This window comes from Myodes glareolus, chromosome 7 (assembly GCF_982192425.1).
Source record: "Myodes glareolus chromosome 7, mMyoGla1.1, whole genome shotgun sequence".
NCBI classification, from domain to species: domain Eukaryota; kingdom Metazoa; phylum Chordata; class Mammalia; order Rodentia; family Cricetidae; genus Myodes; species Myodes glareolus.
The window spans coordinates 38,396,768-38,422,443 of record NC_142032.1 but is presented as its reverse complement, the minus strand read 5'-3'; the positions used below and the strand labels follow the sequence as shown (position 1 = coordinate 38,422,443).

The following is a 25,676-nucleotide window of genomic DNA, read 5'->3' as shown; positions in this document are numbered from 1 at the left end:
ACTGATTACTCAGACGTGTGTAACTCCAGCTTGACATTTTCCCCTGCGAGGCAGGGATCATGCTAACGTCCTTCTTGGCCTGGAGTGTGCTGCTTGGTGCTTTTCTAGTTGGCTGAATTTGCTGAAATGAGTTCAGAGCCAACTAACTGCTATTGCTCTTCACACTGCTCCTGCTTAGCTGATGGGTGCTGCTGCCAGACCAGTGGGATGCTTTGACTAATAGCAATATTTGGGGTAGTGGTACTAGTCCTGATCTGATCTGGAATTTGGGTTGTGTGCCTTGGCGAGGATTGTTTTAACACCTAGTAATATCATGTCCCATTTCTATCATTGAGTTGCAATTCAAATAATTTAATGACAAAATTTAGGTCAAAGTATGTGATATACTGTCTCTTGGCTCTTGAATTTTGAGTTAACAGTTGACCAATGACTGATTCATTCTGCCCTTTGTTCCCCAATTTATCTTCTCCATCTAAGTCCACTACAGTAGCTTTTCAAGTTCCAGCAACAAAGTTGAGCTTCTTGGGTTTCCAGAACTGCTCAATGAGGCAGTCAGGAGTGATGAAGTTAGGCTTCCTTGAATACCCTTTGAGGTTGCCAGCCTGCCTGGTGGCTGCAGTAATCCTGCCTCTCTCTGCAGGTGTCAAGAAGAGGCAGAAGTTATTTGAGTCCTTTCTGCTGCTGGGCTGGCTTTGTCATAGCCGTGACAAACAGGGCTGCAGAAGTGAGATCCCACACTTTCCAGTACAGACCTGAAGAAAACTGGCAGTTTCTGCTTTCTGATTCTTAGACTCCAGCTGATCTACAGTGAAACTAGAGATGCATAGAGCAGTCGCATGGAGGTGACAGCACACTGTATTGACATATCCGGTTGAGTTCTTACACAAGAAGAAGAATAACTACCAAGAGTGAAAATGAGCCGTCTTGGATAGCATAGCGGTTCTGACATCACGTGGAACAGGAACCCCAGCTGAGGCCCTTCATGCCAACAAATGATCAGAGATGACAAAGTGGTTGATTTGAAACTGAAACAGTCATTGCCCCCAAACTCCATTGACTTCACAGCATGTTCTCCAAATGTCCAAGTCTGGACCGGGTGACCAGCACCTGGGCTGGTGGGGAGGGGGTGAAAGGGACAGAATGAGCCTGGCTGTCGCATGGCCTCACTGCTTTACAGTGAATGGAGGCAAGCCTAGACACGTTAAAGTAAGCGGGTCTGTAGCAGATGGAGACGAGAATGGAGTTCAGATCTATTTCCTTTCTATTCTGGGGTCTTCCCCCCACCCCCACCCTCCTTGTCACAGTTTATTATTATTTACTCCACATCCTCACAGGGACATTTTTCTGCAGTGTTTTCCTTCTTGAAATATGTTCGGCAACTAGATGGTATTTCACCAAGAGACAGGTCGTCACAGGAAGTAGAAAAGAAAATAAATGCCTTGCCTAGTACTCGCAGAAGGGAAAAGACAAAGAGAACAAAAGCACTCTTGTGATTTATGTGCCGTCCCTTTTGGCTCTGCAGAGTGCGGCAGGTTTTAGCAATGCTGGCTGCCCCATGAGAGGAGCGAACTGGGAGCAGTTAAACTCTGGCCTGAGCTTGCTGCTGCTACTGTGCAGAGACCACTTCACAGGCACAGAGAGGAGCTCTCTGCCAACAACGGACACTTAACTGCCTCTGCTACCTTTTGGTCTCATTTAATTTGCTCATTTAGATACCTTTCCCCTTATAGCCATTAATTAGCACAGGAAAAGGATGTTACAGATCATTTGGTTCAACCCCTCCTGCTCCAGATGGAAGCGAGGGAGGATGCTTAGCCAAGAGCAAGGTCACCTCGTCTGTGGTGGGCAGTCCCAGAAGTAGGTCCCAGGTTCCCTATTTTCCCAAATTGTACTCTCTCTAAGAAAGAATGATTATAAGTGTCAAAAGCTACCCAGTGACCAATACCCTTTATTTTTTATCTGCATCCTGGAAACAAGACACATTTATTATAAAATTTCAACAAATATGCACCAATCACTACCACAGGAGGCAGTGAAATTTGATAGCACTGGCAAGATGTAGGACTCAAAGCTGACCTTGTACAAAGTCTTCCTTGGGTATTTCTCCACCCAGCAGCAGCTCCTGTGGACATGCTTCTCACTCCATAAAAAAATAGGAAGAAAGAGAGAGTGGGAGGGAGGAGGTAGGCAGGCAGTAGGCAGGCAGCCCTGATTTCTCCTATAGCCTCATCACAATACCACACACAGTTTTGTGCATATAGATACGTGTATGTATATAAACACACACACACGTCTTCTGATAACTAAGACCTTCACATAAAATGAGTTCGTATTAGGTAATCAGATAATCAAGGATTCACTTACAAGTTAGTTTTCCATGCCTCATAAATAGCATATCTAAATGAAGTTAAACTTGTTTTAGAGGCTTGATAATGAAGTGGGAAGGCAAAGAAAAACTTAAGTTAGTGTCTTCGGTAGATACGTGCTTCTGTCCTCGTCCCTATGTGTCTTAGGGAACTGTGCCTCCCATCAGTCTCTTCTGTATACATGACTGTCTGTATACATGGGGTAACAGTAACATATATCAACACGTGTCTCAGCTACCTAAAGCAAAAGATCACTGTGGGTTTCTAGGAGACCATTGAGTATCTTTGATTTTCAACACTCCTATCACCAACCATAGCCAATGCTTTGGGAAACTCACTGGTAAGAAAGAAAATGGCTGGATCTATCTCAAGGGAAACACTAGCTAATTCAGCCTCCAAGTCTATAAATGTCATTTCAGGTTTATGTCTTTGATATAAATTTTAATCTCCATCTGCTTTCATGTATTACTTTCTTGTATTACTCGGGGTTCTCTAAAGGCACAGAACTGACAGAATGAATATGTCTGCTAAAGGGGGAGTTACTAGGGTGTTCTACAGAATGTGATCTGGGTAGTTCACCAAAGGCTATGTCATACTGGAGAGGGTGAGAATCAGGTAGTTGTTCAGTGCCTGAGGCTGGATGTCCCGGTGGTCCCAATATGGAGCTGAAAGTCTGGAGGATTCCGAGAGAGAGGCTGGGTTTTGGTCTACATTGACACCCCATAGAAACTGGTTCTCATCTCAATGCAGGACAGCCACTTGCAGGAGCGATTCACATTTTACTATGGGTCTTCCTGCTTCAAATAATCTGATCAAGGAACTCTCTCACAGGAGTGTGCAGCAGTTTATTTGAGTTGACCTCAAATGCCATCAAATCGACAGATCAAGACTAGCCACTGTATTTCTCTAGCACAATTTTCCCCGTTCCCCTTAGCTCATGGCATGTGAAGAAGACATTATCCAATGGGGCCTCTTTTCATAGTTAAAATCAGTAGCATCAAGACCGTGGCATGAAATATTGTAGTTGTCCTTATATTCAGCGTTTCACTGAGGTATCTGTTACCAGCTTATGAATAAATAGTGTTCTCTTCATATTGGTGTAAAGTGATGTAGCAGCCGCCGGTTGGGTTATGAGAAAATGAAGTAGACGGTCCAACGCCATTACAGCATAAATGGTGCTATCTAGAAATTAAGGTAACAATGGATCCCAAATAGTAAGGCTATACCCACTTTCTAATATTTTTTCCTTAAGAGATAACATGAAGCTTAAGCTTACATTATGAATACAGCTTTCCTTTCATAAGCTGAAGCACATTATTTTGGTCCATTGAGCAAACTCATTTTTATTCATTGCCTTTTCAGGTTGGCATTTAGCTTCCGCAGCTCAGCCAGCGAACAGCAAAGGAAGTTTTAATATTCACGAGAGTAGATTTCAAGCTACCACGGGATTCTACGGTGTGGCCTCCTGTAATTACTATACATTCGCTGAAAAGAAGACTTACATATGGAATTAGTTGAAGAGGGATGGAGCTGCCCATATGTTTATCTCCTTGCTCATTCTCACAAATCAAATTACACAAGCAAGCAGTTCTTGCAATTCAAACTAGTAAGTGTTGATTTCTAGAAGACTTGTCTTCAAAAGCTAAAATCAAAAACGTTTGTATCTGCATGTCTCGAATCTCTCAATCAAACAAGATAGGAATGCGGCATTTTTCCTCCATCATAAAAATATCCATGTCTTGCTTGCTGTATCGTCGATTTGCCTTGCTCACTGCTATGTTCCAGGACACTGCCACAGACACCCAGTTAGCGAACGCTGAACCATCACAAGAGATGGGAGGAAACGGGAGGCTAGATTCCTGCAAGCCTCCAGTGCTCCAATGTCCTTTGGTTTAGGTTTGCTCCCATATTGTTAGAGAAAGAGCCCTACTGTCTAGCCCAGAAGGCCTCAAACATGTTATCCTCCTGCCTCAGCCTCACCTCACAACTGCCAAGATCACAGGTGCGAATGAAATACCCACAAGTCTCTGGTTACATTTGACCAACTGATCAACACACACCCTTACGTTGAGTGTCCTTGTTTAAGGACATTTTAGCAAGGTTCAGGTACTGTTAACTTAAGCACCAATTACTTTGTAACTCTTGCCTGAATGAAGCTTCCTTCACGTGGGGATTTCCATCTAGTCAAAGGCAAGCCATGGCTCTCTTGCACTTAAAAACAAGAGACCTCTCCAGCTCTACATTCAGGCAGCAATGTTAATGAGACGGACAAGTAGCATGGAAGTTAGCCAAGCACAACACGTAGCGATCTGTGAAAAGGGCGCGTGTTCGCAGTGGGAGAGCTGCAGCCGCAGCACAGATCAACTTTTATTACGTCAGCCGGAAGTGCGTGCGCACGGGACTCAAATTATCTGCTCTGGCCATGAACGGTTTCATCAACTTCCTACGAATTGATCTTTTTTTTTTTTTTTCTTTTTTTGCAGTGTGTGCTTGTTTGTTTTGTTTTGGAAGAAGGTCTCACTATGTAACCCAAGCTGGCCTGGGATCCGCAACACCCACCCCACAGCCTCCCAAGTGCTGGCAGTATATGCACGTGCCATCCTGCCATCATTTAAAGACAGCAAATGGCTGTTAGAGAGTAGGAGGATGCACGGATAAGTGCGGTTTTATTTGTTGGTGTCATCATAGTTATAACTGTCATTTTTGTCAATTGTTACTATGCCTCTTTACGGACAAAAGTCTGTTGTTAGGAACGTCCAAAAATGTAAAGGACATTTTGCTGACTTTGGAACATCCCTCACCCCAGTAAACAAGCTGTTGAATCAACGTTTCGTACAATCAGCAGCAGTTTAGGGACAACTTACGGATTTCTCTGATCTGGTGGGGAACGCGTAAAACCTTCCCGAAAGCCCGTGGGAGGCAGTTCCGGATCCCTGTAAGCAAGACAGTGTCTTTTAAGAAACACGTCAGATTTCCACATTTGACATTTTAAAGCCATTCAGAACTAATTTGAAACTGATGACTTTTAGAAAAAATTTTAATGTTTGTGATATTTATATACTTTGAAAACTAAAATATACCAACAAGAGGTTTTAATATTTTTGTCATTATTTTGATTGTGTTTTCCAATAATTACAATATAAAACAAAGATTATTCAACGTACTTCTCTGGAGGGGCACTCTGCCTGGTGTAGGACAGCAGGTGTATCTACATATATTGCTACCCTCAAGGACTCACTCTGTCTCTTTCTGGAGAAGTGTACACAAAGAAATACCTGCAGTCTCTTATAAATCAGACTTAACAATACCCAGACTGCAAGACCAGCAGAGCAACTAATCTTAGTCAATGACAATTTACCTAATCCCGACTGGCAAGCAATACTTCTAGGTGTGTTTCATACTTTATTTCTCCTAAACTTCAGAACACCCCTCTGAAGTAAGTGTTTAAATTACTTCCATTTTACATTTGTATAAACAAGATCATAGATGCCAAATAACATTTATAAGTAAATTGTAGAAGCAAGGTTCAAATCCAAACAGTAAGAACCCTGAGCGAGAAAACAATATCAATAAAATGTGAGTCTTAGGTGAACCTTGGGTAAGTAAAACCTTCATTGGTAAATGATGGCAGGTGGAGAATCCTTTGGCAAACATCATAGTGAGTTAGCAGAAACCAGAACATTCGTGACCCAGTCCATGACACATGGCTGGGACTACTTGCCTCTTTCTGGTGAATATAAACCCTTCCTGAAATTGTGCATTCTACAAGCAAAAGAAGAGACAATGAGTACCTTTCCAAAATCCCAGGGCATGTTGTTTCATTGTCTACTAAGGCCTTTTTCTTACTTTGCACCAAGTCTCTGTTTAAAAAAGCTTGGGACATCTGTTCATGTGTTTCTGATATCCACCTCTGGAGAAATAAAAGCCACATGCAAGAAAAATTAATTAATCACCAGCAAGGACAGGCACTAAAACATTTCCCGACTAAAGCATATTCTAATTTTAATTACTGATTCCAGCTGACATTTCAAACTTAAAAAATAGCTCATAGCTATTGACTATCTCACCATAAGTATCCAAAAAATAGCAATTCCTGTGTGTTGTTGGGAAATAATCAATTCATTTCTCTCATAAAATGGGAAGTGCTCATTCAATTCGGTACTAATTCTTCCCAGTTGCCCCTCTTTTAACCCTTTCAGGATTGGTGTACTTTTTAATTTCTTTAAGAAAACCCTAAAGGTCTTCCAGGGCTTCAACACCACTGTCTTCATATTCTGTGTTGTCCGTTCTCTACCAAAGGATAATTCAGTGGATTATCAATCAATTATTACCATGAGGGATCATCTGAAATTTATAAGATCTACTTAGACCATGGGCAGAAGCATGCTGGGTACCATCTAGAGGACCTTAGGAATGGAAGTTCTTGTTCTCAAGAGCCAGAAGACTGAGGTGAGCTTAGCATTCACTATTATTACCGTACAAACTTAGATATCAGGATACTGGAAATCCAAAACAGAGAAGCAGAATTTATCACCAAGAAAATACATATTTTCCTATCCCAGAAGACTCAATTTCCCAAGACAGCCTATCAAACTCTAGAATACATTATACCCCAAAGAATATGTTTATAAAAATAATTTTTAAAAAGAGTGGGAGAACTTAGGGCCTGAAGTCTTCCACTGCAGGATTATCACAGCTATGGCCAAAGGTTTCAGGACAGTTCACTGTTAGCACACTCTCTGCTGTAGCTATTCAAGACAATTTTAACCAGTGTCTCTGGTCATGGTCCCCTGATCTAGGTCACGGCTCTCTAGATTCTCAGCTATTTTGATCACTGATCTCAGAAGACCACAAGCTCCTGACTCACATGGCTCCCCACATTACTTTCTCTGTTCTAATCCATACACCATTATTTTTGTTCTTTTTCTTTCCTTCTTGGACTTTCCTGCTCACAAATCAGGAGCAAGGAAAACTAGATTGGGCCTTGTATGTTGCAACAAAAAGAAGACGTATTTAAATGTCTCTTGGGGGTGAGTTAAAAGCCATCATTTTGTTTGAAGGTATAAAATTTTAAAAATTCATTTCCCAACCCTCTGAAGGCTGTATGAAGTAAAAGTGTTTCCAGACATGGGAAGTTTCAAACTCTGCACCAGAGCCAACTCAAAGTCTCCATGTAAGTAAAGCAAATGTCACCCACTGATACTAGGTCTTGCTTCCTCCTATTCAACAATAAGACTCTCTCATTTCAGCTGGACTCTTGGCGTACTGGACTACACTTCCCAGCCTCCCTTCACACGTAGCCAATGTATGCACTGCACCATAGAGCATTAGTGGAAGTCATTTATACAGCTTCCTGGGACAATCTCCTATATTCCTGTTCCTGCTGAGTGTAATAGGTTTCCAGCAATAATTCTGGATCTTACCCAAGGAATGCAGAGCAGAAAGTAATGAGGCTAGATCTCTGTGAGCATCTGTGAAACTTCCATACTAGTTCTGGTCTTCTGTCCCCAGACTTTTACACGAGGCAATAAAACCTTATGTGAACAGTCCCTGTTGATTTCTGGGTTTGGATGCTCATAACCAAATCGAATTCTAAACCATCTTAATGTGAAAACCACTTTTAACCTGATATAAGCATAATTCATAAAAGCACTTCCATATGTTCAAAAGTCTTTTGAGATATATATGTATATTTATCAAACTGGAGATTGGCAATTTGGTGCATGAGATAGCTAAATTAACGCAGCACAAACTCACAGGATAATCACTAAAAATTTCCATTTGATTTGCATAATAAAGTCTAGCTTGTATCAAGTGATTTTTTTAAAAAAATCAAATGTTTACAAGAAGCTCATTTCAAAATATCATAAATATTTCCTATTTTCTTGAGAGTCAGTTTTTTTAAAGGATCTCAATTTCTAAATTTTCAGAATGAACTCACCCATATGTGCTGCCTTTAAGAAAACCCAGTAGGTACGATGTCTGCCTAACAGGTTAGAGAGGATGGAACTCCCCCGCACATTGCCCACCTGAGGGGAACCCTCCTGCTCAGTGTGGCTTACATCCTGTGGCTTGGTTCGCTTCAGAAGCTCCTCCACTGGGAGCTCTTCTTGATTCCTAGGGCCTAGAAAAGCTTGACTCCTCTAAAGGAAGTAAAAATACTTCCCAAGTCAGGTTTTTCCCTCTGATACAAGGCTGCTTCTGGGACTTTCTATCCTGTGGTCTTGGCAAGTATGAGCGAAACTCCAACCTTCAGGGAAAGAACACTTATGTTTCCTAGTTATACCCTCAAGGCCCGAGCTTAGAGTTCATCCTTCCAGCTGTGCTCACTACCTTCACTCTTTCCAGAAAATTCCTCCACCCTCCAAATACTTCCGGCCACTTCTTTTCAATTACTTGTTCATTTAGCTTTAAGAGACCAAAACATTGAAATCTTGTTCTTTCTCAAACGCTCTGTATGGTCTCCATGAGAAGCATGTCACCTCTGGAATAAAGATGAGACTTTAGCTCTTTGATCAGTTAACAAAGAAGTTCTACTTGGGCCCGTTAAATAACACTTATAATCAAGGATGAAGATTTTTGCATCATTACCAAAAAATCATCTTCATCACTAGGTAATAAAAAGACATTGTAAAAGTCCTCTATTTAAAAATCAGCAGCTAGAGCCAGGCAGTGGTGGCACATGCCTATAATCCCAGCACTAGGGAGACAGAGGCAGGCGGATCTCTGTGAGTTCGAGAGCAGCCTGGTCTATAGAGCTAGTTCCAGGACAGGCTCCAAAGCTACAGAGATACCCTGTCTCAAAAAAAAAAAAAATCACCAGCTATTTCATTCCAGAAGCCCCAGAATTCCTTTTAATTCTGCTGTAGCCTCCAGGAACCCCACTTCCCACTCCACTTCCATCCCCTGGGAATTCTGCCTCTTGGTGTGGATCCAGGATTTCATGAGCTCTTTCTTCATGCCCTTCTCAGCCTTGATTTCTAGCCCATCTTCATTCATTTGTGTTACTTAAAGACCTGAAGAAACACTCTCTACCAGCTGCCACACAGCCAGCCATCACATTTGCCTAGGATCCAGAGTGGGCAATGACAACCAAACAGAACACCCACCCAACAAAGACAAGACCAGATACCTCCATCAAGAAACACCTCAGTTATCATAACTTCAGATATTTAGGTTCCAGCACACAAAAATACAAACATGAGTAACCAAGCCAACATGTGTCTTCAAGAATACAGCAACCCTATTGCAATAGGCTGGGAGAAAAGCAATTTAGCTGAAGCACAAGACAAGGAGTTTGAAATAACAATTACAAATACATTAAAGGACTTTAAAAAGAATATGAATAAATGTCCTAATGAAGATCATGAAAACACAAACTGTTGAATGAAATAATGAAAATATTCCAAGACATGAAAGTATATTTAACAAAGAAATAGAAACACTAAAGAAAACCCAAACTGAAATAAAATTGGAGATGAAAACCTTAGAATGTCAAATAAAAACCTCAGAGAGAAGCTCATCAACATATTACAGGGCATGGAAGAGAGAATTTCGGGTTCTAGAGACAAGGTAGAAGAAAAAGATATTGCAGTCAAAGAAAATGCTAAATCAAAAAGAAAATCCAGGCGCTAAACATGCAGGAAATCTGGGACACTATAAAAAAAGACAAAACCTATAAATAATAGGGATAGAAAAAAGAGAAGAAATGCCGGTCAAAAGCACAGAATATAGTTTTGAAAAATAGTTTCTTCAATCTACAGAAAAAAAAATTGCCTATCAAGGTACAAATGAACACCAATAGACAAGAAGGTAAAAAAAATATTCCATACAATACATAATAACTACAACACTCAACGTTCCAAACAAAGAAAGAATATTATAAAAGCAAGAAAGACAAAATTACATATAAAGGCAGTGACATTAAAACAACACCTGGCCTTTCAAGGGAAACTGAATTCCAGAAGGGCCTGGACAGATGCTCTAACAAACTCAAGAGACCACAGATGCTAGCTCAGACTACTATATCCAGCAAAACTGTCAATCACAATAGATAAAGAAAGAAAAACATCCTATGATTAGAAAACAAATTTGAGCAGGATTTATCTACAAATCCATCTCTACAGAAGTCACTCGAAGGAAAATTTTGGTTTGAAGAAGTTAACTACACTCTAGAGAACACAAGGAATAAATAATCCCGGTAAACAACAGAGGAGGAGGAAATCCATACCATTACAACAAAATAACAGAAATCAATAAATACAGCTCATTGATAACTCAGTATTAATGGTCTCAATTCTCCCAATAAAAAGACACAGACTAACACAGATTGTATTAGAAAGTAGGATCCATCTTTCTACTGATTAAAGAAAGACACTTCACCATCAAGGATATGCATCACCTTAAGGAAAAAGAGATGGTTCAGCAGTTAAGACGTTTTTAAAAGTAAAAACACAACATACCCACACCTATGGAAGATGATGAAGGCAGTTCTAAGAGGCAAGTTCTCAGCATTGAAAGCCTACATAAAAACAGGAGCGATTTTACACCTAATGACACACCTGAAAGCTCTAGAACAAGAAGAGGAAATGATACCCAAAAGGAGCAGATGGAAAGAACCAAACAGATTCAGGGCTGAAATAAATGGAATAGAAACAAATAAGCAAAAAGAAAACAGAACAAACCAAAAATGAAGAATTGGTTGTCTGTGAAAATCAACAAGACTGACAAATCATTAGTCAAATTAACCAAAAGGCAGAGAGTGAAGATCCAAATTAATACAATTAGAAATGGAAAGGGGGGGTGGTTACAACAGAAACTGAGGAAATCTAGAGAATCATAAGAACATTCTGCATTCACAATAACCAGAAATTGGAAACAGCCTACACAGCCATCAACTGATGTAGAGACGATGAAAATGTGGTACAGGTATGCAGATGGAATATTATTCAGCTATGAAAAGTGAAATTTACAGACAAACGGATGGAGCTAAAAAAAAACAGTCTTCTTGAATGAGGTGATCCAAACCCCAAAAGACAATTTAATGTACGTTTCCTCTTATGTGTGGATATTAACTTATAAACTTTTCATATGTGTGCTACAATCTGAATAACCACAGAGGTCAGGTACTTAGTAAGGAACCAGGTGGGAGTAGAGGATCTCTCTAGGAATGGGAATTGAAATATAATGTTATGGAGTGTTAAAGGTAAAATAAGAAAAGCAGGATTAAATAGAGAGGGTGGCAGAGAAGGGTAAAGAAGGAAATACCGGAAGGGATAACTAACATTTGAAAAACATCATATGGAAAACTCTTGCGGAAGCTTCTTAAAAATTACACACATATAGAAGGAATCTAAGTGGAGTCACCAAATAATAGGAAAGAAAATGCACCAACTAGACATCTCATGCCACCCAGTAAAATCTCCTGTTCTAAGAATGGGTTACAAGAGTCCCCATGGAACCCCCAAATATCACAGACTACGCCAAGGCTTTTGGCTGTTCTCTACAACTGGAGGTAAGGTCCCATTACTGAAGACACCATGCACGTCATTCAACACAGGGAAATCAATCCGGTGCCTAACTAGAATCTTCACCCACTGACTAGCATTCATGGTACTGGAAGTTACTCTGCACACTACTGGAGGAAAAAGATGATCATCCACCCAGCTACAAACCCGAACACCTACAATTGACCCGCCTGCAAAAACATGCTGGTGAAACAGGGGCACAAATGTTGTGGTAGCAACCAACATTCTTTCCACTGGATTTAAGGCCCAATCCATAAGATAAAACACATCCTGCTAAAGGGGCCAAGAACCTGAGATTAGATAGGTCAAGGATTTAAGGAAATTCTACCACTATAATTCTGCTACAGGAAGACAGCAATAAAATGATCCCTATATTATATTTAGTAGTAATATACTACTAAACCCATAGATAAGTGCCTTGCTCAGCCTACATCAGAGAAGCTTCTGGAAGTATATTAGGGTTAACACAGAGATCCACAACTAGACAGTGTGAGATAGTACGAGACTTTGGAGCACTCGGTCATAAATAGGATTTATTCATCAAACTCCTTCCTCCCCTGAAAGTGTTGGGGATCTATGAGGAAGAGGAGGCAGAGGGACTGTAAAAGCGAGAGGTCATAGATGACTCCAAGGAAAGTGTCTTCTAGGCACAACAGGACTGATCTAGTCATGATTGCATAGAAACTATAGCACCATGCCCGATGCTTGAATATGTCCAAGCCAGACAGGGTCCCAGTGCTGAGAGAGGGAAGTGGACACAGGGTCCCACCCTAGTCACAAAGATATCTGCAACCAATACCAGCTGACAAAGGGGAAACTGGTTTTCTCCAACAAAGTTTCCCTAGGTATAATAATCACAATTCAGGGCAGGACTCATGCCCAGGAGTAGTTGCCCAATGCAAAAGAAATACAATGATATTTTTGTGTATGTTTTCCTTTTCTGTATTTTGGCATTCTTTTGTTGTATTGATCTTTTTTTTTTCTCCTTGGTTTTTCGAGACAGGGTTTCTCTGTGGCTTTGGAGCCTGTCCTGGAACTAGCTCTTGTAGACCAGGCTGGTCTCGAACTCATAGAGATCCGCCTGCCTCTGCCTCCCGAGTGCTGGGATTAAAGGCGTGCGCCACCACCGCCTGGCTTGTATTGATTTTTTGTCTATTTGTGTTGATTTTAGTTTCTGTGTTTTGTAGGATTTATCTGCTAATTTTTGTTTTTTTCTTGTGTTTTTATTTTTGTTCCTTGTGGCTTCTGTTCATTTGCTTGCTTGCTTTTGAAAGAGAGAACACACAAAGTTGGATGGGGAGGGAGTGGGAAGAACTGACAGAACTTAGGGAACGGAAAACATGATCAAAATACATTGAATGAAATATTTTTAATTAAAGAGTTGAAAATGGAAAAATACAGTCTGCTTTATCTATTTTTTTTAAAAAAAAAAAAACGTCAGCAGTGGTGGCACACATCTTTAATCCTAGCTCTTGGGAGGCAGAGCCAGGAGGACCTCAGTGAGTTCAAAGGCAGCCTGATCTACAAAGCTAGTTCTGCTCCAGGACAGCCAAGGCTACACAAAGGAACTCTCTCTTGAGAAAGCAAAAAAAAATAAACAAATAAAATATTAAATAGATAAATAATGATAATAGATCACCAAAAATTCTACTCTTGTTTCTCAGCAGCTGTGATGCCCGTGGAGACCCTAGCTCTGCTTCCACATCTAGTTTAACTTAGGACCTAAAGGACCCTAGAAAGGTCCCCACCAATAAAACCAACACTGCTTTGAACAAACAAGATAAATAGAATACAATCAGAAAAAAAATTTCATTTTCCTTGCTACCTGTTCAAGCAAGCTTTTATAACATGTATTTTGGCTTTTTGTTTGTTCTGTTTTGTCTTGTTTTTCTTACCCCTAAAATAAATAAATCCTGTGTAATCTCTATTTTGTTCTCTGATCATACCAACATATGTATATATATATATATATATATATATATATATATATATATATATATATATATATATAATCACTTCCTGTCATGAGATAGTCTTGGTTAAGAGATTAATAGTAGACCATCACAAAATCACCTTTTAGCTATTCAGTTGTCTAGAGTGGTGGAGGAGAGTAGAGCAGGGAGGAAAATAGAAAATCAGTCAATCGTACTCAATACTTCACCTTCCCATCCCCTTCCACAGTCTGTTCTAGACCCAGCGTGATCTACATACTTTAATAGAGAAAAACTTTGGCCTTATTTGAAATTCATCACTTCGATCTGATATTCTAATTATTGGAACACGACCAATAGGCGTTTTATGATCTGACCATAAAATTGATGGCACTTGTACCAGATATTATTTTGTGTATATACAGTGGAATTTTATTCAGTCACAAAGAAAAATGGAACTAACAAGAAACTAGATGAAACTGGAAAATATTGTATTAATCAATGTTACCCAGGCTCGGAAAGACAAATGCCATATGCTCTCTCTCATAAGCAGATTCTAGCATAGAACTGTTAAATATTTATATCTAGGTGGGAGTAAACATATAAAGGCCAGGAAACTAGAAATAAATCCATGAAATTATAAAGAAAAAAAGAGGTAGCTTTAAGGAAAGGTGCAGGGGAGACAATAGACCTCTGTGGGGAAAGAAAAGAATGAGGCAAAACGGAGCAGTGGAGAAAGGAGACAGAAATGAGGAGACAATGTGGGACGGAGACAGAAATAGCTAAATTCAGTATTATGAAAATACCATATGTAAACCTGTTACTTTGGTTTTTTATTTGGTTAAGTGTTTATTTTGATGTCTGTAAGTGTTTTGCTTACATGTTTGTATACTGTGTGTGTGTGCTTGGTTGTTTATTTATTTTGATGTGTTTAAGTGTTTTGCTTACATGTTTATCTGTGTACCATGTGTGTGCTTGGTGCCTGTGGAGGTCAGAGCAATGAATTCCTGGAACTTGAGTTCCAGGCAGTTGTCAGCTGTCATGTGGGCACTGGGAGTGGAACCTGGTTTCAGCAAGGGCTGTTAACTACTGAGCTCTCATCTCTCCAGATGCTGCTCTGTAAGATCATCTTAAGCATCTAAAATATTTAAATAAAGAAAATAAGTTTTAGGAATAAATTATGACCTACTTTGTGTAGGCACTGACTCAATGGGGGAAAAGCAAGTTGAAGGTGGACCAATGCTGAGCTGAATTTTCAAATTTAAGTTTTCAAGGATTCCACATATGAGTACTATATTTGTATTATTCCAAGCCCCCCTCTCCTCTCTGTGTCTACTCTCAAGTCACCCCTACTTCTAAAACTAATGCTTTTATAAGCATAATGCAAAGATTACTTCCACGAAGCAATGCAAACAGATAGTGGAGGTAAAAGACTCCAGATGTGTGCATGTTCCACTGTGTATGTATGTCTGTGGCCGTACCATTTAAGCCCCATTAATGAAATGTCACCCTTATCCCAGCTTAAATAAACGGATAAATGTTTAAAAAGAAAACTAGTTCATACCAGTGCTAAATTAAGACTTGGTGACTAGTGCCTAAATGGGACATCAAAGGCGAGTGATCTGATCTAAATGATGGTGCCCTGCTTTCATCCCTGTCCCAAATCCTTAGAAAATGCAGAGAAGATGCAGCAGAAGCCAGGAGAGCACCACTCAATGAGCCAAGATGTATATAGAACCCCTCAAAGAGGAAAGGCAGATGCAGTTATACTGATACTAGGAAAGATGGTCCAAAGGAGCTCCAGGAGAGGATGCACAGAAGGCTGCCATCAACCTCACATTAGGAGAATGCAGAGGCTCTTCACAATGGCACTTCAAGGGACTTCTCTGTAAGATTCTGGTTTGTGTGCTTCCTTCAGCTATTTAGGCAGGAAGACAAGAGGCATCTTGTTGCAGGATATTTAATCACATTGTGAAACCCCAAGACTGAGTTAACAAAATCAGCCTTGGATCAGAGGACCGAGCCAGCAACTAGTTAACTGGAATTAACCATAGAGAGTATGGAGGAGCCAGGAATATGGCCAGAGAGATGCACAGGAAGAAGCAGGGAGGAACTTAGAGCTTCATGGTCTTTTTTTTTTTTTTTTTGGAGAGGGGGTTGGGATGGCAGGAGAGATGCTGTCTTGGTGGGTCTCTGGCCCAAAAGGAAGGCCAGCTAGTTGCTCTGGACCTCTCTGAGCTACAGGTATTCACTCCAGCATCTGACTCCCAAATCTTTATTGGTAAATAGAATGATAGAAACTTAGTTAAAAACACCACTTGGTGCCCAATGTAGGGGGAAAGGCACGTTCTGATTGATTTAATAAATAGATAAATGGTCAATAGTTAGGCAGGAGAGGGGAGGTGGGACTTCTGGAGAGAGGCAGGAGTTCTGTGGGGAATTAGCAGTGAGACACAGAGGAAGTCAGATGTATAAGTACTGAGGAGAGGTAATGAGCCATGTGCAGAACATAGATTAATATAAATGTGTTAATTTAAGTTTTAAGAGCTATTTGGGTGTCTATAACTCCAGTTCCAGGGGATCTAACACCCTCACATAGACACGTGTGCAGGCAAAACACCAATGCACCTAAAATAGAAATAATGAAGTCATTAAAAAAAATAAAAGAGCTCGTTGGGAACAAGCCTAAGCTAAGGCCAAGCTTTCATTCTTAATAAAAAGTCTCCATATCATTATTTGGGGGTTGGTGATTCAAAGAAAGTTTGACTATAGCATCTTTAAGATGACAGTGTCAAATTACCATCTGCTAAGTCACAAGAGGCATCTTTAAGCTCACACTGTAAATTACCATCTACTAAGTCAAAGGCAAATATCTGAACTAACCAAGTGAGTTCTACTGGAATGTCTGAGATCTGGTACAATTCTTTCTTCTTATTCCCCCTTCAGAGTCATTAACTTTCAATGCCATGTTTCCCACCAACATAGTTCATGTTTAAGCATATTAGTTGCTCTTTTTAAAGTCTAATATTTTTATCAGACAAATACTAATTGTGTAAACTTATAGACTGTGATGTTTCAACTCATTGCATTGTACAATGACCAAATCTGCGTAATTATTATATCCATTACCTCAAATGTTTACCATATCTTCAAAGACTTGCAAACCTGCTCTTTTATTTCTTGCAAAAGCCCATTGCTATGAACTTGGTTCTGTGCGATAGGATACAAACACTCATGCCCCCTACCTACTGGCACTTGGTACTAAGTTACTCACTCTCTCTACCCTCCCCCACTCCCACTCTTCCTCTCCAAACCGCTGGTAACAGGTGCCTTACTCTCTTCTTGAACTTTATTTAATTCCACATACATAAGATCTTTAGTTTAAGGGGAACCACAAACCATTTCTTAAAAAGTGGTCTTTATTTATCCAGTGACTCCCACCTCAATGTCAGAGTTGGCTCACCAGGTAAAAGCATGTGTGCATATCCTTGTGTGTATACACACAGACACATACACATACACTAATAAGTATAATAATAATAAAAATAATTATGATGATGATGCCTCAAACATAATCAATGTAGTCCTTTCTTCTTTCTTTCCTTCCTTCCTTCCTTTCTTCCTTCCATAACTATGTATTGAGTACAGACTCAATGTGCTGGGCACTGCTTTAGGAATCGGGTCTCTAAAAGGAACCAAACAGAGTGATGATCCTACAGTTATAGAGCTTGTACTCTATAAATATAGAGGGAGACAGACTACAGTTAAGTCTGAAACGTGGCTGGTGATCTGCAAGGAAACCCAAAGTGATGACAGAGAGAACAGAGAGGGTTCAGAGACTGAGCTTCCCTTTCACATGCAGATCTGTAACTGGTCCTTGGGTAAACAAGACTTCTTCCTGGGAACAACTGGAAAACAAGCATCCTTCCTCCTCCACCTACTGCCCCTCCTCATTCATTTGGAGGAGCTGGTCCTTTCTTATGCTTGGTGAAAAGAAACTAGCCCCAGGACTTTTCTGGCTACTAGCTCTGGCTGTTTCTTTCCCAAGAAGAGTCTTGCTAAGTAGGTTTCATGCTCAGTCCCTTATACAAAGGTCACACTTCGTTTAAAGCTGAAGAATCTTTTCTTTGGGGTTGCTTTGGCCTGATCTGCTTCAGTGGGGACAGGGGGGCATAGTTGCCTTCCGGCCCTCTTGGAATTGGTCCCTACTCTCCAGATCCCCCTGTCTGAGTGGGGACAAGAGGTGCTGATGGCAGGGTACCGGGATGTGGGGCAGGAGAGAGGCAGACTTAATAATTAGTGCAGGGTGCAATCAGGTTCTTGCTTCCTTTGGGGATATCTATGTTTTGCCATCCATCCTGACATTTATGACTATTCAAAGATGACCTTTTTTGAATTCTTTGGTAGCTTTGAGATCCTCTCTGGGAAGAATTAAAGGTCTCATATCTCACGATGCAAGATGATTCTGGTAAGATTTTAAAATACAGCTTCACAGGTCATGAATTTGGGGTGGGGGGAAACAGGAGGAGTTGGAGATGGGGGAGAGGATGGAAATTATGCCAGTGCATTACTCCTGTGCAAAATTCTGAGAAAGGTAAATGAAATAATATCCTGCTTCTACCCCTGGAAATCTAGGTGGTCTTCTTTCCACCCCACATGAGGCCAGGTTCCAAAATGGCCACATGTCATTTCTTCCTTCCTTGTGGCACACACTTGAGTCACAAAAGCCACTTCTTGGCCCAAGGACATCCTTAATCCATTCCTAGCGTTGAGGGCCATGGAAGCATGCAGCAGGTGATAACTAGTAGTCAGATGTCAACTCACCAGAGGAATGATTCTCTGATGGAGGAGAATTCCATCCCGGCATGGGCTGCAGGACCGCCAGCTCTGGAAGCGGTTGCTCCTGTCTGCAATTTTGCATTTGCTAAAGCAGCTATGGTGAATCCCCAGTGCCTGCATTGTAGTGTGCAATTTCATATGGTATGTATGTGTAATCTCATGATTGCATCTCAGTCTTATGGGCACATATATACATAGATGGTCAGGAAGATGACTTCCCATTAAGCTGTATGATTTTGATATGTAAAAAATATACTAGGCTATGCTTCATAACTAGATCTATTGTTCCATGAGGGCTGTGAGGCACTTAAAAGCCTACTTTGTTCCTTTCATTCGGACTAACACAAGAAAGTAAGAATTTCTCCTCTAAGACAAACTAAACACAACTAGCTCATTTTTACCTCAGGGTAAGTTCAAATTAGATTAGATATTTCTGTAAATGGATCATAAATTTAAAACTGTAGAGTAGTGCACAAGGTCAGAGTCCCAGGTGTGATGATATTTTGTTTGTGCTATAGCAAATAAAGCTTGCCTGAAGATCAGCAGGCGGAGCTCGCCACATTAGTTAGCCATAGACGCCAGGAAGTGGTGGCACACACCTTTAATCCCAGCATTTGGGAGACAGAGACAGATGGATCTCAGTGAGTTCAAGACCACCCTCAACTACAATAAATTGATCCAGTCTAAAAGAGAAGCAGAGTCACACCTTTAATCCCAGCATTTGGGATTAATCCCAACAGGAAGGAGGTAGAGACAGGAAGGGATATAGCTAGGCAGAGAGAGGGATATAAGACAAGAGGAGACGGGAGTTCAAGGCATTCAGTCTGAGGACTTGCAGAGACAGGATAGCCCATTCAGTCTGAGGATTCATAGAGACAGGAGCTCAGTCCGTTTCAGTATGAGGATTTTGTCGAGGTAAGAACTTTAGTGGCTGGCTGCTTTATTTCTCTGATATTTCAGCTTTCACTCCCTAATATCCAACTCTAGGTTTTTATTATTAGGACCAATTAAATTCATGCTATACGTAGGTGTCTAACCAAGGTTACTAACACAAAGCATCCTAAAAACATCATGCCTGTTCTTTGACAGATAAAAGACCAAGTCTCAAAGCTTGTCTCACTGGACACTGTGCTCCTGCCCTCTGGACACAGTCTTAACCCAGAAACCTTGAAACTTTGTGTTGCCATGGTAAAGGACTCTTCCCTTATCGCCCTCCCGAATGAACGTGCTTTCGACCAATGAAATGCAAATCTTGTAATATTTTTATTATTGCTTCAAGCCTCCTGTTTAAAAAAAAGTATTTAAGTAAGGTGAACATAAAAGCGGAGGACACTGAAACAGAGAATTGAAACAAAGGAGAACAAGAAGCTGCAGAGGAAGAATTAGAGCTAACAGAAGAATAAAGCATGACTCGAGCTGCCGTGTGTGAGTTATTCCACACCCCTCAGATTAGAAATATTCTAAATTCCTTTCGGTATGTGTGGCTTCTGACCTGAACCCTGAACCCTTGCAGTATGTTGTGACTTCTGACCTTCATGAACCCTGGAGGTAATCTTGGGAGCGGGACTCACAAGCTCAGTTACCCTAGCAATCACATAGCCAGCTCCCTTCTCTTCTGCTTCTTTGGGTAGATCACTAGAACCTTGTGTCTATAAGGAGCTTTACAGATGAAACGTAGAATACAACCTTACCCGGATTCTCAAACTCCTCTTTGGGTACCTTAGATCCCAAGCTTGTTAGTGAAACTTGTTTTGTTGTTAGAGCCCTATCCAAAACATAGACAGAGTCCTGTTGGATACTCTTACAAATAACTGATGCCCACAGTAATCCGTGTAGCCAAGGAATTCAAGCATACAGACTTTTAACTAGCTAAACAGAAATGTTATTGGACACAAGAGTCAGCCACTCAGCAGAAATCTTGCAATAAAAGGAAAATGCTAAGAAAGCTTTCTGGGTGGGGACTGTGGGGGGAAAACAGATGGGAAAGAGCTAGCCAGTGCGTTTGCACACATCACTTGAGAGACGGGGGACAAAGCTGAAGCCCAGGCGCAAAACATCAATGTCCCAACACATTGTGATACATATGTATATACATGTATATATATATGTATACATATGCATACATATGTATATACATATCATACATATATGATAGACAGATTGATGATAGATCACTAGATAGATAGATAGATACATAGATACATAGATAGATACATAGATAGAGAACTTGATACATACGGTGAAATGTATTTTATTTCAAGCAAGATTACAGAGCAGTCAGGATACAGTGTATGAAGATCAACAAGCTAACAGACTCATTGTGGAGCAGTGTGACAAATGCAAGTGGCAGAGCTTAAAAGAGTATTTCTGTGACAGGAGTCATGCAAGGGGACCAACAGGCAGCATTGGAACTCATGGAAAGTGACTGGGTGGTTGACACAGAAGACCTGAGTGAGCCTTGCAGAGACAAAGCCCTGAGGACTACACGTCCCGAGGACGTCATCTGTTATTTAGCACAGCTCTGATCATTGCCCTTCACATCCCCACATCCCTCATAATCTATGGGCTGTGTGAAAACTCTCAGGGGACTTCTAGCCTCTCACTGGGCAGTGTTACTCATACTTAAAATAATAGTGATTGACTTTCTCCAAGTTTTGCTGCTGGAGCAGATTAATGATTGAACCATCCTTAGAAAGAATTTAGGCATGTAGAATTGTTAGGTTTGGTTAAGGTGCTTTGGTAATGGCTTTGAGGTGGAAAATCTTGGGGAACAATTTAAGGTTTAGAAAGGCACACAGTTGAGTGAGGGACTCATCGAGGTTAAGAAACAAGAACAACGGCAGCCTGGCTATTGCTGGATAGTATATCTTTCTTGCTAGGATGGATTGGTGATCGAAGGCGATGAGTATTTCCTTGCACTCATTTCTACCTTCAGCTTCCTGATATAGAAAACTGTCAATGAATGGGTATGCACCCTGAGGATTTAAAATAGAGCTGACAGGTTGTTTTTTATACATAACAGTTTTGACTTGTGATCCCTTTAAGATTTTTTAAATAAGATTACCTTTTGAGACAAATAATAAAGTAATTGTTCCTTTCTTTGTAACTGCAAAATGCAGCCTTCCAGGAAAAGAACTGGCTGAGAAAAGTACCTTGCTTGCTCCTGAGGATTTAAAATAGAGCTGACAGGTTGTTTTTTATACATAACAGTTTTGACTTGTGATCCCTTTAAGATTTTTTAAATAAGATTACCTTTTGAGACAAATAATAAAGTAATTGTTCCTTTCTTTGTAACTGCAAAATGCAGCCTTCCAGGAAAAGAACTGGCTGAGAAAGATACCTTGCTTGCTTACACTCTGTTAAATCTATAAAAAGTTGCTTGGGTATGAATGCATGTGGGTTCTTGAGACAACTTGCTTTTCACCTGTAATATGTAAAATGTTTAATCATGTAAGACATATGGAAAACATGCTGTCTTTTACTTGTAATAATTGCAATCATTCACTTAAAAATAGAATGTGACCACATTTCAATTTTTATACTCCTTAAAAGACTTTCCTGAGGTATATAAGCTGTAAGGGAAATAAAAAAGACAGGGGAGAAGGAAAACACGAGGAAAGATGCAGAAGGAAGACATCAGGAAGCATCTAGAAAAATGACATCAAGAGAGACAGAAGGGAAACATCAGTGTTAAAGAACAGAAAAAGAATAGAGCACAACGAGCAACAGAAAGGACAAAATGAAGAACTAAGTTTTGACCCTCAGAAAAGCCCTCGTGTGTCTGTTTGTCTGCCCAGAAGTTCACCTGCTCTGTATCTCTCTTCGGTTTCTCTGACCTGCTGAAGGCTTGTCAAGAATCAGCACCCAAGGTGAGATCCTGAAATGGTGGAGATGTGTGTGTGTGTGTGTGTGTGTGTGTGTGTGTGTGTGTGTGTGTGTGTGTTTCCCTTTCTCGCTAGCCCCAGAGAATTAAGTTTTACTCCCTCAGACAGAAAAGTTAAGTGAGTGATTAGTTCACCAATTCCGTGGTTCCCCCGCAGATGGTCCTTACAGCAGCAATATTTCAGACATTAGACTTTAGTGCCATTTTGAATATACTGTCTAGATATTTGACCGTGAACAGTGATTTCACATGGTTTCAGTTTTCTTCTGATGGAATACAGGTCACAGATGCTATATGCCTGAGTCATACAGAGGGTGAAACCAGATGCTTTTCCTATTGAACTGAGCTATCACACTGAACTCTGACAGGACAATCCACAAAACTGTTTTAGCTAAGCTGCCCCTTCAGCCCACCACACCCAGTGCCTTCTCATCTTTAGTTTGATAGAAGCCTTAGGGCAGTATTGCAGCTTTTCTGGGCCCTTCAAGTGCTGTGGGACAATGGTCTTTTATCCTGTCACTTGTATTATTTTTAATAAAACGTTGATAGGCCAGTAACCAGGCAGGAAGTATAGGTGGGGCAACCAGACAGGAAGTAGAGGAGGGAGATGAGAACAGGAGAATGCTGGGAAGAGGAAAGACGCTGTCTGCAGTCGTCCTCCAGACAGAGAGGAAGCAAGATGTGACTGCCTCACTGATGAAAGGTACCAAGCCTCGTGGCTAACATAGACAAGAATTATGGGCTAATAAAAGATGTAAGAATTAGTTAATAAGAAGCCTGAGCTAATAGGCCAACCAGTTTATAATTAATGTAGACCTCTGTGTGTTGCTTTGGGGCTGAAAGGCTGTGGGACATGGCGGGACAGAAACAACATTCAAGTGTCCAAAAGATTATAATTCCATTTATGAAAGTACCCAGTTCGGGGCTGGAGAAATGGCTCAGCGGTTAAGAGCACTGACTGCTCTTCCAGAGGACCCGGGTTCAATTCCCAGCACCCACATGGCAGCTCACAACTGTCTGAAAATCCAGTTCCAGGGCATCTGACACCTTCACACCTATGCACATAAAATAAAGATAAATAAATCATAAAAATTTAAAAAAAAAATGAAAGTACCCAGTTCAGTGACATCAGCACTTTTATCTGTTTACTCCAAATACCCCCTTTCTCAACTGAGAGCTACAGGCCTGGGAGTGTAGAACCACAAGGAAAGCGCTCTGCCCTCTCCCTTCTCTACTCATGTATGTCTGCCAGGTCTTGCCGAAGGGGAGAGATGGGGTGGAAAGATGTAATGTTAAATGGCCCTTACTCCTCCGACAACAGCCATGGTGCATGGGTTTGGCTGACTTTCAAAATCAACTCCTCTCCTAGGACATTTCTGAGACTGCTTCTAGGCATTCTTTAACTTAGGATCTCCTCCAGTTGCTACTTGTTGGAGACAGGCAGAACGCCACCTCTGGCTCCCTATCCCAAAGATGTGAGGAGAAAGACCCAAATCACCATGGCAAATTAAAGTAAGCCATGAACTAAAGCAAGCTTTTTATTTGTGTACATGGGCTGCCTCCCCCTGAGGCAGGGGTCCAAGATGTCAGCACTGGCTGTGGGGAAGATAAGATTTTTACAGCTCAGGGGTAGGGGGTTTCCAAATGGGGGTTTGGCAAGTTTACCAACAGGCAGGGAGTACAGAGCCATTTGTAGTTACAGGTGTAGCATAGCCCAGTCCTTGAGAAACAGAGGTCTAATCATAAAAAGCAATGAACCTAGTCTGTCTTTACCAGAAGATGGCCTTAAAGCCCAAATCGAGGCAGACTCATTCATCATTTCTTTCCCTGAGGGAGAGACTCAGACATTGTCTTGACCGATTATGTTTTACTGCCACTGCTTATGATCTGAGTCCTTTCCAGCTTCTCTCAAATCCCCACAGTAGTAGCCCTGCTGCCTACACGCTATGACTAAGTCTGGCCCCCACTTCCAGGCAGAAGCGGTCACTTCATGACTGGAAGCGAACTACCACTATTCCTGCCATAATGATTTCCCTTGTGCCAGCAGGACCTCAGGGAGCCAGACCTGAGATCATGATCAACAGGGCCACAGTTTGACCAAGACTGACTACGCATATTTCTTGGCCCATCCGTCTATTCTTCTGTATCATCCTGAAGCTCCCATTGCTACCTGGCCATGGTAGGGTCACTCTCTCACTATTCCTTTCCAGCGTGGCCACACCAGACAGTTCTTCCTGCCATCACCACAGGCCTCTGACTGGACTCTGGAGACAGCGTGGTCGGTTAGGAAGATGCCCCGGCACACACCGTCATTCCTCTGGCCTAGCACTGCAGCAACAACAATTCCTCCCCTGAGCTTTGACGTTTAGTGTGTCTCCTGTGCTGGGCTGCTGGCTCTCTTCCCAGGTCCTGCAGTTTTTCTCAGAGGACTCCAGCAGGTTTTACCTTGTGATTCGTCCAGGCCGACACATTTAGAGATCCTTGGCAACTCTGAGGGCAGCTGGCTCCCTCTCTCTTCCATTCTGCCACGTTAGGCATAGCCCCCCACCCTAAAGTTCTCAAGCAAGTGTCACAGACGAGGGTCCTATATTTTTGAAATGTCAGGACACACGTCTCTCTGAACTAGCAATCCTCAGGTAAACAAATCCTCTTTCAAATAGTTTGACGGCCTCTCCCAAAACGTAACAGCCAATAGTGTTTTACTCTGGCTTGGAGGTCTCACATGGTCCTGCCTAGGCAGACCGGCTTCTTAGGTCCTGTGCTTCTGGACAACTATCAAGGGCATTCATAGCTGAGTGTAGTGGGAGGTGGGAAAGAAAGACCAGAAGTTCAAGGTCATCCTTGGCTACATAGGAAGTGTGAGGCCAGCCTGGACTACATGAAATACTAGCTCAGAAAAAAACAAAACAAAACAAAACAACAACAACAACAACAGCAAAACCTAAAAAGCATTCCAGACTTAGACCTTTGCCAAAACTTTGGGAAAACAGGGGCAAGGTCTTTCCCCTATACTGGAGTTCACTTTTTTTTTTTTCCGGTCAATCTGATCTTACTGTTTCTGTCTCCCCAGAGCTGGACATACAGGTGAGTGACAGGTGCCCCGCTTGTTGTATAGGTAGCGAGATCTTAA

At 41.2% G+C, this 25,676-nt stretch overlaps 1 protein-coding gene across 1 annotated transcript in view; it reads right to left on the bottom strand.

Moving 5' to 3' along the window:
- Cfap95 (cilia and flagella associated protein 95) overlaps positions 1–25,676 on the bottom strand; it is a 95,397-nt gene that overhangs the window by 33,506 nt on the left and 36,215 nt on the right. Inside the window, exons 3-4 of the mRNA XM_048438668.3 lie at positions 6,158–6,276; positions 5,231–5,299 (exon numbers count right to left, since the gene is read on the bottom strand). Of these exons, the coding sequence (XP_048294625.2) occupies positions 5,231–5,299; positions 6,158–6,276 (188 nt within the window). The remainder of the gene's footprint in view (positions 1–5,230; positions 5,300–6,157; positions 6,277–25,676) is intronic.